This window comes from Silene latifolia, chromosome 2 (genome assembly GCF_048544455.1).
Source record: "Silene latifolia isolate original U9 population chromosome 2, ASM4854445v1, whole genome shotgun sequence".
NCBI lineage: Eukaryota > Viridiplantae > Streptophyta > Magnoliopsida > Caryophyllales > Caryophyllaceae > Silene > Silene latifolia.
In genome coordinates, this window is record NC_133527.1 from 176,126,048 (window position 1) to 176,141,110 (window position 15,063).

The 15,063-nt window shown below is 40.9% G+C and overlaps 2 protein-coding genes across 2 annotated transcripts; one reads left to right on the forward strand and one right to left on the reverse strand.

Annotated features, from left to right (window-relative positions):
• The first annotated feature begins 471 nt into the window (after window positions 1–471).
• LOC141643441 (uncharacterized) lies at window positions 472–4,488 on the forward strand. The gene is made up of 4 exons (XM_074452604.1): window positions 472–934; window positions 2,207–2,989; window positions 3,748–3,795; window positions 3,884–4,488. The coding sequence occupies exons 1-4, from the start codon at window positions 749–751 to the stop codon at window positions 4,178–4,180; spliced, it is 1,314 nt and encodes a 437-aa protein (XP_074308705.1). The 5' UTR covers window positions 472–748; the 3' UTR covers window positions 4,181–4,488.
• A 1,601-nt stretch (window positions 4,489–6,089) lies between these two features.
• On the reverse strand, window positions 6,090–8,365 carry LOC141643442 (uncharacterized). Its single transcript, XM_074452605.1, has 2 exons — window positions 8,133–8,365; window positions 6,090–7,588 (listed from the first exon to the last, which is right to left on the reverse strand). Exon 2 carries the CDS (start codon window positions 7,503–7,505, stop codon window positions 6,426–6,428), a length of 1,080 nt encoding a protein of 359 aa, XP_074308706.1. The 5' UTR covers window positions 7,506–7,588; window positions 8,133–8,365; the 3' UTR covers window positions 6,090–6,425.
• Window positions 8,366–15,063: the final 6,698 nt, after the last annotated feature.

Consider the following 15,063-nt stretch of genomic DNA (forward strand, 5'->3'; position numbering starts at 1 on the left):
AATAAGATCTCACATGAATATATTTTCACTTATGTATCGAGAGAAAATTGAAGTTGAATGTCGACTTGTGAATAGTGTGTAAAAGAAATAATGGCCTTGTGGAGTTGAATGGAGGGAGTATTTTTTACCATTAAAGTTGTTTAATATAGTTGCATTATATAAGATCGTCTTATACTAGACGAAATATTAATGAAAAACACTTTTTGGGTGTTGATTAGAGTATCCTTGATTTTTTCATTTGCAAGAATAAGAAATTAGACTCATTACCATTAACCTGCAAACCACGTATATCAGGTAAGTCATTCCGTATATTAGGTATCCTTATCAGGTAAGTCACTCGAGCGTGACAAGCTCGAAGTCTATCAAACATGAGAAGATTACTCTTAAAAAGACTTAAACATAATTCTCCAAGAAATTTCACCCAAATTTTAACCGACTACACCCACACACGTCGACCAACTTTGTTAATGCAAATGCAAGTGAAAATAATAATTAAATAAAAAGAGATAAAAGTGGAAGAAGTCTTGTATTGAAGGCCACATATACAACAATAACAGCAAACCTTTCTTCTCCTTCTTCTTCTTCTTACCCTTTCTCTCAGCCCAAATCATCTGATTTTAAACATTACCCTTTTCATTTTACAATCAAAGATCACATTTTGAAGCAAACCCAGATTATTTTAGATCAAGTCAATCTCATAATCATCATAAACTTTCAATCTTTACCAATAAATTTATAAAACAAGAAGATGTCTTGTTCATCATCTTCAGGGTCAGAAGAAGAAGAGGAGGAGGAGTTTGAATCATATAGAAAAGGAGGTTATCATGCTGTTAGAGTTGGTGATTCCTTTAATGGTGGTCGTTATATTGCTCAAAGAAAATTGGGTTGGGGTCAATTTTCCACTGTTTGGCTTGCTTATGATATTCAGACTTCTGTATGTTCTTAACTTTGATTATCTTCTTTTTGTTGTTGTTGTTGTTGTTGATCCTTTATTTCTGCTGAAATTTTGCTTAGGAAGTCCCTATGTTTTGGTTAAATGTTCTGATCATTTGTTTACCTTTGATTAAAATACGTATGGCAAAGAATGAAAAAGGTAAACAAATGATCGAGATTGAGGGCGTATATGATATATGATCTTGGATCATAGTGGTGGCTGTGGGACTATGATTTGGAATCATGGATATCGGTTTTTGTAGTTTGATGATGATCTGAGTATTCTAAGGAATTAATGGAATTATTATGTGGGGTTACTGACTTACTGGTTTACCTGCCAATACTAGTAGTTGGTGGTGATTGGTGATCCATATGTTGTCATTTTGTGATCAGCTGTGTGTTGGGTTATATACTTATATATAATTTATACTTAGTTTCTCAGTTTGTTTCAAAAACAAATCTTCTCAAAGGTACTTGAGTTTTGAGTTCGTCTTTGATCCGATATGAAAGTATACTTATTAAGGATCTAGACAGTTTCGATATTGTGATGTTGAATGTTTTAGCTGTGTTGAAATGGAGATGGATACAATTGATAGAAATGTTGATTCATTGATCAATTATTCGTTAAGAGACAATTAGACGCTGTTGTTAGAAATGATTCTGCAGAAGGGCTTACCGCGACAGTAGCAGATGCATAGATAATTCATCTGCTAAATTCTTCACTTTGTGCTATACTTTTGCCTTGTTCAACCACCTCTATGTTCTTCTCCGTTTTAAAGGAAAAAAATTCTTTTGTTCGAAGGGAACAAAGGGCAGTTTTTTTATATTGGTATTTCTAGTATCATATCGAGTAGAGAAGTATTGGTATTTCTAGTACAGCTTATAAGTCTTGTATCGTATCGAGTAGAGAAGGAATTCTGAAACAAAGGGAGTATCATACAATATTTTGTAACATAGAGCTTAATGGCTCACTAGTTGTGCTTCTTTTTATTATGTAGCCGTCATTCGATTTATAGGTCATCCAGATTTTCTCATTTCGTTAATACAGGAGGTCAGGTGGCATGCTTCTGACCTCTTTACCTTTCCGTTTGCTGTAGCCCTTGATATTTTGGGGTAATGTTGTTGTTGTTGTCCACTTGTCCATTGAAAACTGAGAGTTTAGGTACCTGCTTAGGCTACTTCAACAATCTTCTTTTGTATGTTTTTCAACTAAGAGCTTCTATAATGCATACCGTATTGTTTTTTCCGTTCATGAATGTTGTCTTTATTTCAGGGTTTTGTAGCTTTGAAGATTCAAAAGAGTGCACCACAGTTTGCACAGGCTGCTCTTCACGAAATTGAAGTCCTTTCAGCAATAGCCGATGGAGACTCGTCGAATTCCAAGTGTGTTGTCCAATTGATTGATCATTTCAAGCATATGGGTCCAAATGGGCAACATTTGTGCATGGTCCTTGAATGTCTTGGAGATAGCTTACTCCGACTGATTCGATATAATCATCACAAAGGTCTAGATTTCAATAAAGTTAGAGAAATTTGCAAATGTATTTTGATAGGCTTGGACTATCTTCATCGAGAACTTAATATACTTCACACCGACCTAAAGCCAGAAAATATCCTCCTAGTTTCTCCCATTGATCCTTCTAAAGATCCCATCAGATCTAAGCTTACCCCAATTCTCGAGAGACCCGAAGGAATAAACCTTAATGGTGGAATAACCATGAATTTTATCGAGAAAAAGCTTAAGAGAAGGGCAAAAAGAGTGGTGGCCAGGATTTCCGAGAGAAGGGCCTCAATGGGACAAAACCCAAAGCCACAAAGATCTTTGGACGGGATCAATATGAGGTGCAAAGTTGTAGATTTTGGTAGTGCTTGTTGGGCAGATCAGCAGTTCATGGAAGAAATACAGACGAGGCAGTATAGAGCTCCCGAAGTTATTCTTCGTTCTGGCTACTCAGCTTCAGCCGATATGTGGTCATTTGCTTGTACAGCATTTGAGCTTGCTACCGGTGACATGTTGTTTGCTCCTAAAGGTGGACAAGGCTTTAGTGAGGATGAGGTATTTTCCTGATAATCTCCGGTCTTCTCAATAGAATATATCAGATACTTTTTCTATATTCTAATACCGATCTTCTATACTGCTAGCCTGCCTATGCCTTTGAATCGGTGATTTATTGTTACTAATACAGCAATAGTACCTCGACTGAATTGGATAATCTGGTGAAATTAAACATATATATGGATTATAGAAGATGGCCTTTAAGATCATTTCCGATATTCCTGGGTTTGTATGTGAGATACGGTTTTTACAATATGGCGTTTTGTTGTTGCTTTACTAGTTTGATGTTGTAATCCCTCCTCCCTATTTAAATTATCCCATTTGATTTTGATAGTCAAATGATGACGACTTCGAACATAATTATCTCACAATATATAGTAGATGCAACATTTGCCAAATGGTAATATGATAATATTTGTTCGTATAAATCGAACATGACATTTTGCATCATATTTTACGTATATAGAGCAATAATGGTCAAAATTGACATTGTTTCACCTTTTAAATCACATGGGAACAATATAAATAGGGTGGAAATCGTATCTTGTTCAGATAGATTGAGAAGAGTTTTGGCATACATACATGATTATCATATTATGGGCTGTGGAAACAATCTTTATGTGATGAAAACATAGCGTTAGCTTACATGTGACCCCCTTACCTCACTATTTGCGAGTCCTTGAGGCACTAGGAATGTTGTTGGCTCATGAGGCATGAGAATGCGCCTGTGTTAAACTTTTCATTCTCATATCTTTCAGGATCATCTTGCGCTAATGCAGGAACTTCTTGGAAAAATGCCTAAGAAGGTGAGCATTTGAAATTTTAATCCTTCCACCACTTGTTTGGCATTTTGGCTATTTAGAACTTGTGACGTGATTGCGTAAACTTGAGCAGATAGCCAATGGGGGAGTAAGGTCAAAGGATTACTTTGACAGGTATGGCGATCTCAAGCGGATCAGAAGATTGAAATACTGGTCCCTCGATCGTCTCCTTGTCGAGAAATACAATTTCCCTGAAACAGAAGCTCGGGAATTTGCCAGTTTTCTGTGCCCAATTCTTGATTTTGCCCCGGAGAAGCGGCCTACTGCCCAACAGTGCTTACAACACTCGTGGCTTAAACCGGTTTTTACTATGCATGACAACTCTAACAAAGATAAATTATCTGTCGGAATGAAGAACCTTCAGATTTAAGCAAATCAATGTCGGGATAACCAACCATATATACAAGGTGTGTTGTTCTTCCATGTGGCTTAAAAGTTGGAAATTACAAGATTTGGTTGTGGGTTTGCCTTGGCTCTAATAAGATTACTCGATTTCCTGTATCTCCCTTGTTTTCTCTATGTGAAATTTTCATCATCCCTGATGTAATATATTTGATTGATTTTTTTGGTGAGGCGGTCACAACAGCGAGAATTTTGGTTCTAACTATAACTTCAAAAGAATGTAAATTTTGGCTTATACTACTAATGTGGAGAATACTACTCTCTTTCTCTTGTACAGATCTGTACGGTTTTCATCGTCCCCTGAACGTTTGGTACAAATGTACAATTCAGACTTGTAGCGAAAGTTTGATTATTGTCTTAAATTGGTTGTTTTTCTTGGCCCCAGTTGATGAGAGGTTTACGATAACACTCCAATTAAAGGTGGACATTTCTAAGTTTCCTGCATTTAATTTAATCAAACTCCATAAATTGATTGAATCTGAAATCCCTGAGGTAATCTAGTCCAAATAGACGGCTAGTATTCCGCGTAATGTCCCTACACAATTTACTATCCATCCAAACTTGTATCCATCTCTTTCCCTCCCAAGTGCCTACCTATCCGACCCTTGTTCAAACGAAGGTGTGAACGAGGCAACTCATGCACGCGTTACCCCAAGAAGACGCAAGCCTACTCCAAAGCTATATATAACTCCCACTGGACTTGGAAAAATAAGATTCAGAATTCAGATTGTATTCTCACGTGTCAAAGGTTTCACATATCTTGCTTTGGTACCTTGAGGCTTAAAGAGAAGATCCTGCGCAAGGGGTTCATAAACTAACCCACAACAGACGCATCTCCGAGAAAAGATTAGTTTCTAGTATCTCCTAACATCTAAAAAGAATCGCATCATGGGTAGGCTATGTCACACGACTCTTCAAATTACTTCACGAACATGTATCCAAAATTTTAGGCATGTGTACGACCCTTCATAATAAACCAAAAAAACGGGAGGATTTTTACAAAATAGCCAAGTCCGAAACTTTGACAGGCAATGTTTCTGAACCAAGTCTGGGTAACTTAGGAGTTAGGAGGGTACGACTGTAGGAGCATTATTCCCCTCAACAGGTGTTTTTATTCGGATGGGTCTGTTTAGAAACGGGATGCTCAGAAGACCATAGCATCACACTTGCATTCTAGTGATCTTTATCCTGAGCATTGTCGCTCTGATGTGCCTCAAAACACAATGTCAGATGCACAAACACACTGGCCATGACACCTTGCTTCCAAATATGGTAAGAAAAGCCATTTCAGTTTAAAGGGAACATTCTATGAATAACTGAAAAAAACTAATCAAAAATGGTATTGCTACTCGAGGTGCATTTTGGTCAGGAGAATTTTTTCTCAAGATAGAAGAAAACCTAAACGATCCCATCAACGCGGTAAGTTTTTCATAGGGTCTCCATATATCAGTTCGCAGAGACAACTCACACGGGTCCTCAGAGAAAGCTGAATGAATAGATAGGCCAATGACAATGCCTTGTAAATGTTTTATTTTTCTTTTTACTGGTGGAACAGGGGCCAGAAGGAAATCTTAAGGCTGTGAAAGGTTTTCAAACCCAGATCAGGATAACCGCTACTCAAATCATTTTACCTAGTTGACTTCTGTGCCGCCTTATTAAGTGTGAGAGACATTTGAAACATAACATCTCTACATTGTACTCTACACATGCAATTAATAAGTTTCTGCAGCCAAGTTTACATGTAGCAAGGCATAACAATACGAAGGTTGCCCGCAAGTTTAGAAACTAAAACTGCGCATTACATTAAAACATCATTATAATTCATAACGATAAATCACTCCATAAAAAACGATACACTGCTGACAAGAAGCAAGATGTAGAGAAACAATTCGAATCACGATTCATTAATAATTTCAAGATCTTACATTATACTGTCTTGTACATTTTGATCTACAAAGTGAAAATCATGTATCCGGTGCAGCACTGAAGGCACTGCACTCTTATTGCACCTTTCTATCCTATATCACATGCAAAAATGAAAAGCTGAACAATAAAATATACATTGTAGACAACAAGTCAACACAATGCAACAAGAGGAAATTAAAATATACTCGAAATATAGAAAATACCTTTTCTACAAGAAGAACGATGAAGCCCTGCTTTGATTGGCATGCTCCATTGTGATGAAATGTCGACAAATAATGTTTCAGACATCAAGATTGCACAAGTTTGTCTTGTTTGATGCACTCTGACACTTTGAAATCCTGGCATTTCCATGTCGGAGCAACTTCCATTGGAGTCACACTGTCAACAGATGGCAAAGACAAATGAAGAGCAGTTGAATTATCTGTTCTATCCAGAGTTAACAACGAGTTTGCCAATTGCAACTCTTCTTTCTGGTTCGATTGGTCCTTTGAGCTACATACTATGCTTAGCGGCAGCCTTTTCTGCTTGTTTCTACCTCTCTTCCTACCATTGATGCTCAAACAATCTAATCCTTGGTGACTTGATTCAGCTTCACCACTATCCACCTCTACCTCATCATCCTTACTAGATCCCGATAACTTCTCATTAACTTCACCGGCGTACGACTCTTCATTTGACCCTTCACAGTCCACTTCTCCCTTCCCTTCTCCATTAGGGAACTTCACATCCTCATTCCTCATGCTAGTGCCATTAGAAACAACACTCTTATCACATGGCGAAGAGATTTTGAGCTTCTTAGGTGAATGTTTTGAAATTCTAGGAGAGCTATTCATAGCACGATGCAATCTCCGGGCAATTTCTTCATCAGCTCCACAATTTTCAATCGGTTCGTATTCATGGTAAAAGAGCTGAACAGGCACATGCTTTTTCGACTTGCTCTTCTTCTGGTGCTTATTTCTACTACCCGTCTCATCACATGCAACCAAATCCAAGGCACTCTTAGCAGCAGCCACTGCTTTTGCAGCAATGGCAGCCTTCTCCTCAGCAGCAGCTCTCGCAGCTTGTGCTGCCTTACCTGCAGCATCAGCTGCTGATTTAGCAGCTAAAGCTATCTCTTCAGGAGACATGTTCGACCCATTCTTATAAGATTTCAACAGCTGATTAAGACGGACATCAAATTCGCTCAGCGGGCTAACTGGGCTTTGACCAATCGATGGGCTTAAGCTAGGGCTCGGCGTATTCTCTTGAGAGGACTGTGAAGTACTCTCTGAAGCGCTTTGCTTTTTCAGCACTGCTAGCAAACGCTTTCGAGGTGGCAAACGGACATCAGCATCAAGATGATTCGTATCACCACCACTAGATTCCATGACAAAATACACCCCTTTTCACCAGTATCTAGTCATAGACAGCATCAATTCTCGATACGACAACTACATTGATGCTACTACAGCTGCAAGAAATACAAACTCTAAATAATCAAACATCAATTCAAAACAAACCCTCCATTTAATCTAAATCTTGTACTAATAAAAAGTACCCTAAATTCCAAATCAAATTATATATCCATGATCCAACCCTAAATTGAGCTATAAAAGGCAATACCATAGCTCCATCCGATTCTTCAGAATTGGCCTACTTTTTAAGATTTGCAACGACTATTTTAAACAAATGCCGACAATTCTTAAGAATCGGAGGGAGTATAATTTAAATTGTATTCCTAAAAGGGCAGGAAAATGAGTCCACATCATGCAAAGTGGTTTAAGGCAATAATCTCGATCAAATTGAATACAACAAATCAATTGATTTTAATTCTAATGTTAAGCAACAACATTATAACAACATGATTAGATAGAATTCAGCTTAATCATAAAAACAAAATGATAAAAATTGTAACATCATTGATGAATTGTGAAGTGGGTTTGATTCAATTGATCTAAAGAAGAAAAACCCAGGTAAGAATTGTGATCAATTGAGGTGGGTACAAAGAAATTTACCTGATCTTTGATGAATGTGAGAAGGATAGACAACAAAATGAAATTAGGGTTTGGGGAGGGAAGGGATAAATAAATATACAAATGAAAAGAGGGCAAATCCAAGTTGTAAGAAGATCTTATTATTATGGACAACAAATAGGAGGAGGTGGTATATGAGAATTTATGTGATAAGTTCTTGCCCTAGGGCATCTTTGTATGAAATGCATTGTCTACCTTTTTTTCTTTTATTTAAGAGGTTAGATTGATTGAATTTATGATAAGACCAACCTATTTTATTCTATCGAATGAGCGATGTAAGTTGTTGTGGTCAACACTTTTAAACCATTTTAAAAGAGTACGTTGACAAGAATGTCCAACATAGGCCAGATGAGTAACGACTTTTTGGCCTTTCGGAAGCAATGTTGAACTATCACTTCCTCAAAGTTAGAATATCTAATTCACATCGTCCTTGATCATGCTTTGAGATTTCCCATAAAATTTTGTCAATTGCTACGAATTGAGTTGATAACACACAGATTTAGCATCTAAAATGTCCCTCTTTTAATGCGAGAGTTTCTGCAACCAGAATTCCATTAGATCCACACGTTTTAGCTCATAACAAAATAACTTTACTATTATGATCTCTTATTATAAAAAGCCCACCTTTTTACTAGATGTGTTCGTGTGTACTATGTGAGCATTTGATAAATGTAATAGCAATTATGTATAGTAAGCTAACTATTATTTTTACACGCGAGCTTAAAGAATAACATAATCTCATATCATAAATAACTTAGAGTGTTGGTTGGCTCCATTAAAAAGGATTTGAATGAGTTTGATCCATTTTATTGTTTGGTTGTGTGTTTTAAAATGGAGTTAAATACATAGTTGATTCTAATTTACTTCAGCCTTTTAGCATCTCATATCCACCCCCTCATAGCTAGGATTCAAACTCAATTTCCACGTTACAAACTCATAACCAACCAAATAACATTAAGAAAGTATGGATTTAGATACCCATACCTTCTGTGAAATCATATTCATTTCATTGTATACTATCTTCTTAAACTATACGACCTCTTAATACAGTTGAATTCCATTCCGAAGATAGCTCTTGGAAGATCAAAGCTAACACCACTCAGAATTTCAATTAGCCACTAGATTCCACCTTTATAGTCATTTGGCTCCAATTTTATTATTCTCTTCATGTTGTGATTTAATCTTAATAATTTTCAAAGTGATAAAATTATAGTCTCGGCCGCAAATTGAGTGTACTTTTTATAATTTTAAAAGTTAGTCGCTTTTTTTTATCAATCAAAAGCAGTTCCAAAAATATTATATAAATCTTAGTTCAAATTAAATTATGAAACATTCAAAATATGAAGATTATTGTCACAAGATGTTTCATTCACACCCAATTTCCTGGTTTGGACCGGAAAGATCGAGATTAGTGTTTTTTATTACATTAATCTAAATGAGACTATTTATAAATATTGTGTAAAGATGTTTTATTTATCATTATGACACGTCAATAGTACATGTTTATTCATCTTTATAAGTATAGAATTAATCGGTACTTCTTGAAGTTAACATAAATACACAACTACACAAGTAATGACAAATTCTTATTCAAGGTCCAGTATTGGACCAATATTTCTCGGTCCAAAATATTAGTAAACCAGTTCAGTCTCTGGTTCAATAAATTCTTTTGGTTCAACTCAAATATGATCGGGTCCTGGACCAATTTACACTCCTATCGACGAGTACGTAACTACATAACTTATTTGAGCAACTTGTGTTTGTACACAAATTTACGCGACTTTTGTAATGCAATTAAAAGTTGTATTGACGCGTATGAAGTTTGTGCCAATAATGCAACTAGTTATATCATATATTATCATCATGATATTATCATCATATATTCTTATCAAAAAATGATATGGTAATCCCTTATTTACTAAATGAATAGGTGATTCTACGTTTTTTCCCGCCTAACTATATTAACTTCTAATTGGGCCTTTAATTTTGCATTCTACTAAACACACCGGGCCAAATCTGCAAGCTCAAAAAAAATATCGTAAAAAATCATTGCCAAAATTAACCGGAACAATCATCAATCATTGCTATAAGTAAATTATCTTATAAACGAATATGTGAACTCACAAGTTTTCCCTCCAAAAAACATTCTGTTAATAAATAAGAAAGTTATTGATAATTTAATTGTATTCATTAAATAAGGAAATTAATAATTATAATGTTGATGGGGCATATTCTGCACCCGCTGACCAGTCAACATATTGAGCAAGGTCAAAGATATCCACAGCAAGTCAACGGCTTAGACAGCCTAACCGACGAGGCCTGTCGGCCTGTCAGATGGGTCCCGCCGGGGCAACTTGACCAGCCGGGGCATACATCCGCGAACTCATATCCAAGACCCCTCGGCGGTGAGTCAACAGGGCCCGCCGGCCTGCCATAGGTCCCTCGGCCGAGGGGTAGATCAGTCTTTCCACCTGCTAGCCACTTGGTCACTTGGCCACTACGTGACAAAAGGTGAAAGTCTATAAATACTCCTCTACTCTCATTGAGTAGAGGATCCACAATTTAACCTAAGAATCACTATTCACCTGGTAATATCTTCCTTATCTCTCTACAATACGTACTTTGCCAAGTAACAACAACTTACCTCTCTAAGTTACTGACTTGAGCGTCGGAGTGAGTTCGCTCGGCCCAAAGCCGAGCCCTCAGTTTGTTCATCGTTTCAGGAGACCGCAAGGAGGATTCAACCAAAGACGTCATTCTACAAGCACGGGTGGTAACTTATAACTGCTCTGGAATTACACCCGGAACAATTGGCGCCGTCTGTGGCGAAGAAGTCAGACAAGGGGAAGAGCCCATCCTTGCAACAGGAGGGCGAGCGCATGGGCACCACCGTCGGCATGGTTGAAGGAGCGGAGACCGAGGAGGTAGAGATTGACCCAGGCCGCACCGTAACTATCGGTGTTAACCTGGAGCCAAAGTTCGGAGCCGCACTCCTAGATCTGCTGAGGAAGAACAAAGACGTCTTCGCCTACTCAGCGGCCGAGATGCCAGGCGTGAGCCAGGAAGTAATTGTTCACAAACTAAACGTACTCCCCACCGCTCGCCCTGTCAAGCAAAGGATGAGGAACTCCTCAGCCGAGAAGGATGAGGCCATCAGAGCCGAGGTAGATAAATTACTGGCGGCAGGCTTCATCATGCCTTGTACCTATCCTGAGTGGTTAGCTAATGTTGTAATGGTGAGGAAATCATCGGGGGCATGGAGGATGTGCGTGGATTTTACCAATCTTAATAAAGCATGCCCCAAAGATTGCTATCCCTTGCCTCGAATAGATAGCTTAATCGACGCGACGGCAGGCTACACTATGCTAAGCCTGTTGTACGCCTTCTCAGGGTATCATCAGGTGTTCATGGCCGAGGAAGACATGCCTAAATGCGCATTCATCACTGCTAACGGCACATACATGTACAAAATGATGCCGTTTGGTTTAAAGAACGCCGGTGCAACTTACACAAGACTGGTGGACAAAGTGTTCCAAAATAAAAAAGGGCGAAACATTGAGGCTTACGTCGACGATGCTATTGTAAAAAGCAAGTCCGACAGCGAGCACTTAGCTGATTTACGCGAGACATTCTGTTCACTAAGGAAGTACAAGATGAAGCTCAACCCAATGAAATGCAACGGTGTCCGGCGGGTAAGTTCCTCGGCGTACTTGTCGGTGCAGGGGGAATTGACGCCAATCCAGACAAAGTCCAGGCGATCCTAGACCTGCCGGAGCCGAGGAATCGAAAGGAGGTCATGATACTGACCGGGAGGATGGCGGCTCTGGCCCGTTTCATCTCTCGGTCAGCCGACAAAAGCACCCCATTCTTCAAGGTGTTGAAGGGGAATAAAGACTTCTACTGGGGGGAGGAGAGAGCACGGCTTTCAAACAATCGAAAACTCATCTTCGACTCTCCCAACCCCGTCTGTGCCGATCTTGGGAAACACAGATCAGACATAGCGATTACCTCGGCCACGGTCGTCCGTGATCGTCGAGAAGAGGACAAGCAACAACACCCAATCTACTTTGTCAGCCATACACTATTGCCCGCCGAGAGAAATTACCCGCCGATTGAAAAAGCGCCTTTTTGTCGTCGTCGTCGGCAAGGAAATCGAAACCCTACTTCGACGCACATCCCGTGACGGTCCTAATCGACCCGGTAGTTGGAGAAAGCATTGGAAAAATTTGAGCAATCCGGCAGGCTCATCAAATGGGCAATAGAGCTATCCCGGCCGGCATTCAAGACAAGCCGAGGCCCTCGATAAAGGGACAGCACCGCGATTTCTGGCCGAATGCACATACCAAGAAGAGCAAAACCGGAGTATGGGAGGTATACACCGACGGGTCCTCCACGACGAACGGCTCGGGGAGCGGCATACTTATCATCAGCCCCAAACGGGGACGAGTTCGAGCACGCCTTGAAATTTACCTTCTCGGCCTCAAACAACGAATCCGAATACGAGGCGGTGATAACCGGAGTCGAGCTAGCTAGGGCCGCAGGGGCGGAGCACATAATTGTGAAAACAGACTCACTTTTGGTGGCTAATCAAATCAGAGGAGAGTACGAGACTCGAGACGACGGAATGGTAAGATACCTGGAAAGGGTCAAAACTGACACCTCAAAGTTAAAATCTTTTCAGATACAATGCATTCCCAGGTCTGAAAACAACCGAGCCGACGCTCTCTCAAAACTCGCCAATTCAACCATCAAGAATGTCAGCCGAACCGTCTTTGGTGGACATCGGGAAGGCCAAGAGCATTGCGAGGCCGTCGGCATGGTGGGTAACATAGAGACCGAGACAACGTGGATGACTCCGATAATGAAGTACAAATTGACAAGTGAACTACCGGAGGACCGCAGTCTCGCGCAGAAAATAAAGAGGATCGCAGCAAGGTACTTGGTGTTCGAAGGAGAATTATACAGAAGGTCCGTGATAAGGCCACTTTTGAAATGTGTCGGCCCAGCCGACGCGGAGCTCATACTGACAGAGATTCACGAAGGCATCTGCGGCCATCACATGGGGGCAAGAACACTAGCCCATAAAGCTCTCCGAGCCGGCTACTTCTGGCCCACCATGCTTGCGGATTCCAGAGCCAAGACCAAAAAATGCAACAACTGTCAAATGCATGCTCCGGTGATACATGCACCGTCCCGAGACCTGCAGCCGGTACTTAATCCCCTTCCTTTTGCACAGTGGGGGATGGATCTATTAGGGCCATTTCCAACGGCATCCGGCGGAAGAAAGTTCTTGATTGTCGCCGTTGATTACTTCACCAAATGGGTTGAAGCTGTAGCAGTACCTGCAAAGACGACAGCAACCGTAAGAAGGGTAATCTGGGAAAATGTCATAACTCGTTTTGGGTTACCCAAAGTCATGGTATTCGACCACGGCCGAGAGTTTTGGAGTGACACAATAATGAGCTGGCTGGAAGAACTCGGTGTCAAATTTGCATACTCCTCCGTCTGTCACCCACAGAGCAACGGACAAAGCGGAGGCGCCCAATAAAACAATCCTCAATGGTTTGAAGAAGACAGTTGAAGACCTAAAGGGAAGATGGGCCGATGAACTACCCGGCGTCCTATGGTCCCTTCGAACCACGGAGAAATAAGCAACGGGGTACAGTCCGTTCCACTTAGTCTACGGGTCCGAAGCAGTCCTGCCAATTGAAGCAACGGTGCCGACATTCAGAACGACCACCTTTAACCCGGTCGAAAATGAGGAAGGCTTAAGAACCTCCCTAGACCTAGTTGAAGAAAGCCGAGATACAGCACGCCTCAACTTGGCGGTATACCAAAACCGAATGAGAAGAGCTTACAACCGAAGAGTCCACAAAAGGGACTTGAAAGTAGGGGATCTAGTCCTAAGAAAGTCGACCGCCACCAACAAGGGAAACATTCATGGTAAACTAACGGCCAACTGGGAGAGTCCCTACAAAGTGGTTGAGGAAATGAGGCCGGGTACATACCGGCTGACCGACATGGAGGGTGTGCCTCTGATGAGCCATTGGAACACCGACAATCTCAGGAAATACTTTGTGTAGCGGCGGAGGTGTCCAAAACAATTGTTGGCACCCCAACGCATGTTTACATCTAATGAAGGATCACCCAATTTTTCCATCAAAGTGTTTATCCCCTCCGCGGTCATATCGAGGTAGACGCCCCGGCCCAAGCCGGCAAATCACCCCAAGAATCTTTGTCGCGCCGTAACCCCTAGTCGCCTCGGCCCGCCGAAGGCCTGGCAGGGGACACAACGGTCGATACGCCAACATACGCTGTCGCGTCGTAACCCCTAGTCGCCTCGGCCAACCGAAGGCCTAGCAGGGGACACAACGATCGATACGCCAACATACGCTGTCGCGTCGTAACCCCTAGTCGCCTCGGCCAACCGAAGGCCCGGCAGGGGACACAACGATCGATACGCCAACATACGCTGTCGCGTCGTAACCCCTAGTCGCCTCGGCCAACCGAAGGCCTGACAGGGGACACAACGATCGATACGCTAACATGTTCAGGAAAAAGACGTTAAACACAGTTGAGATACGCCTCGGCTAAGCCAAAGGTAAAAATGAAAAGCGCTCAACTAATAACGCAAGAAGACAAGAAAAGACCTCGGCCAAGCCAGAGGCAAAACAAGCAAACGTTCATTAATGACAACAGATTACAAACGAGAAGAATGCAGACGACGGCCGTCCCCATAGGGATAAGCCAAAACGCAACCTACCAAAGTTTTACATAAACAAGGAAAAGAGAAGCAAAAGATTACAGACATGATATTTGAAGCGCCAAAAGATGGCAGGGAGGAAAGGCTCAGTAGTTGGCCCCCGAACAGCTAAAGCTATCCGAGACGCCGGGTGAGTCTGGTGACGACCGC

Bases quoted from the DNA above. Each gene is read 5' to 3' on its own strand.
- LOC141643441 (XM_074452604.1), top strand. From the start codon at position 749: ATGTCTTGTTCATCATCTTCAGGGTCAGAAGAAGAAGAGGAGGAGGAG. The intron at 935-2,206 runs GTATGTTCTTAA...TCTTTATTTCAG, and splicing joins CTTATGATATTCAGACTTCT to GGTTTTGTAGCTTTGAAGAT. The intron at 2,990-3,747 runs GTATTTTCCTGA...CATATCTTTCAG, and splicing joins AAGGCTTTAGTGAGGATGAG to GATCATCTTGCGCTAATGCA.
- LOC141643442 (XM_074452605.1), bottom strand. From the start codon at position 7,505: ATGGAATCTAGTGGTGGTGATACGAATCATCTTGATGCTGATGTCCGT.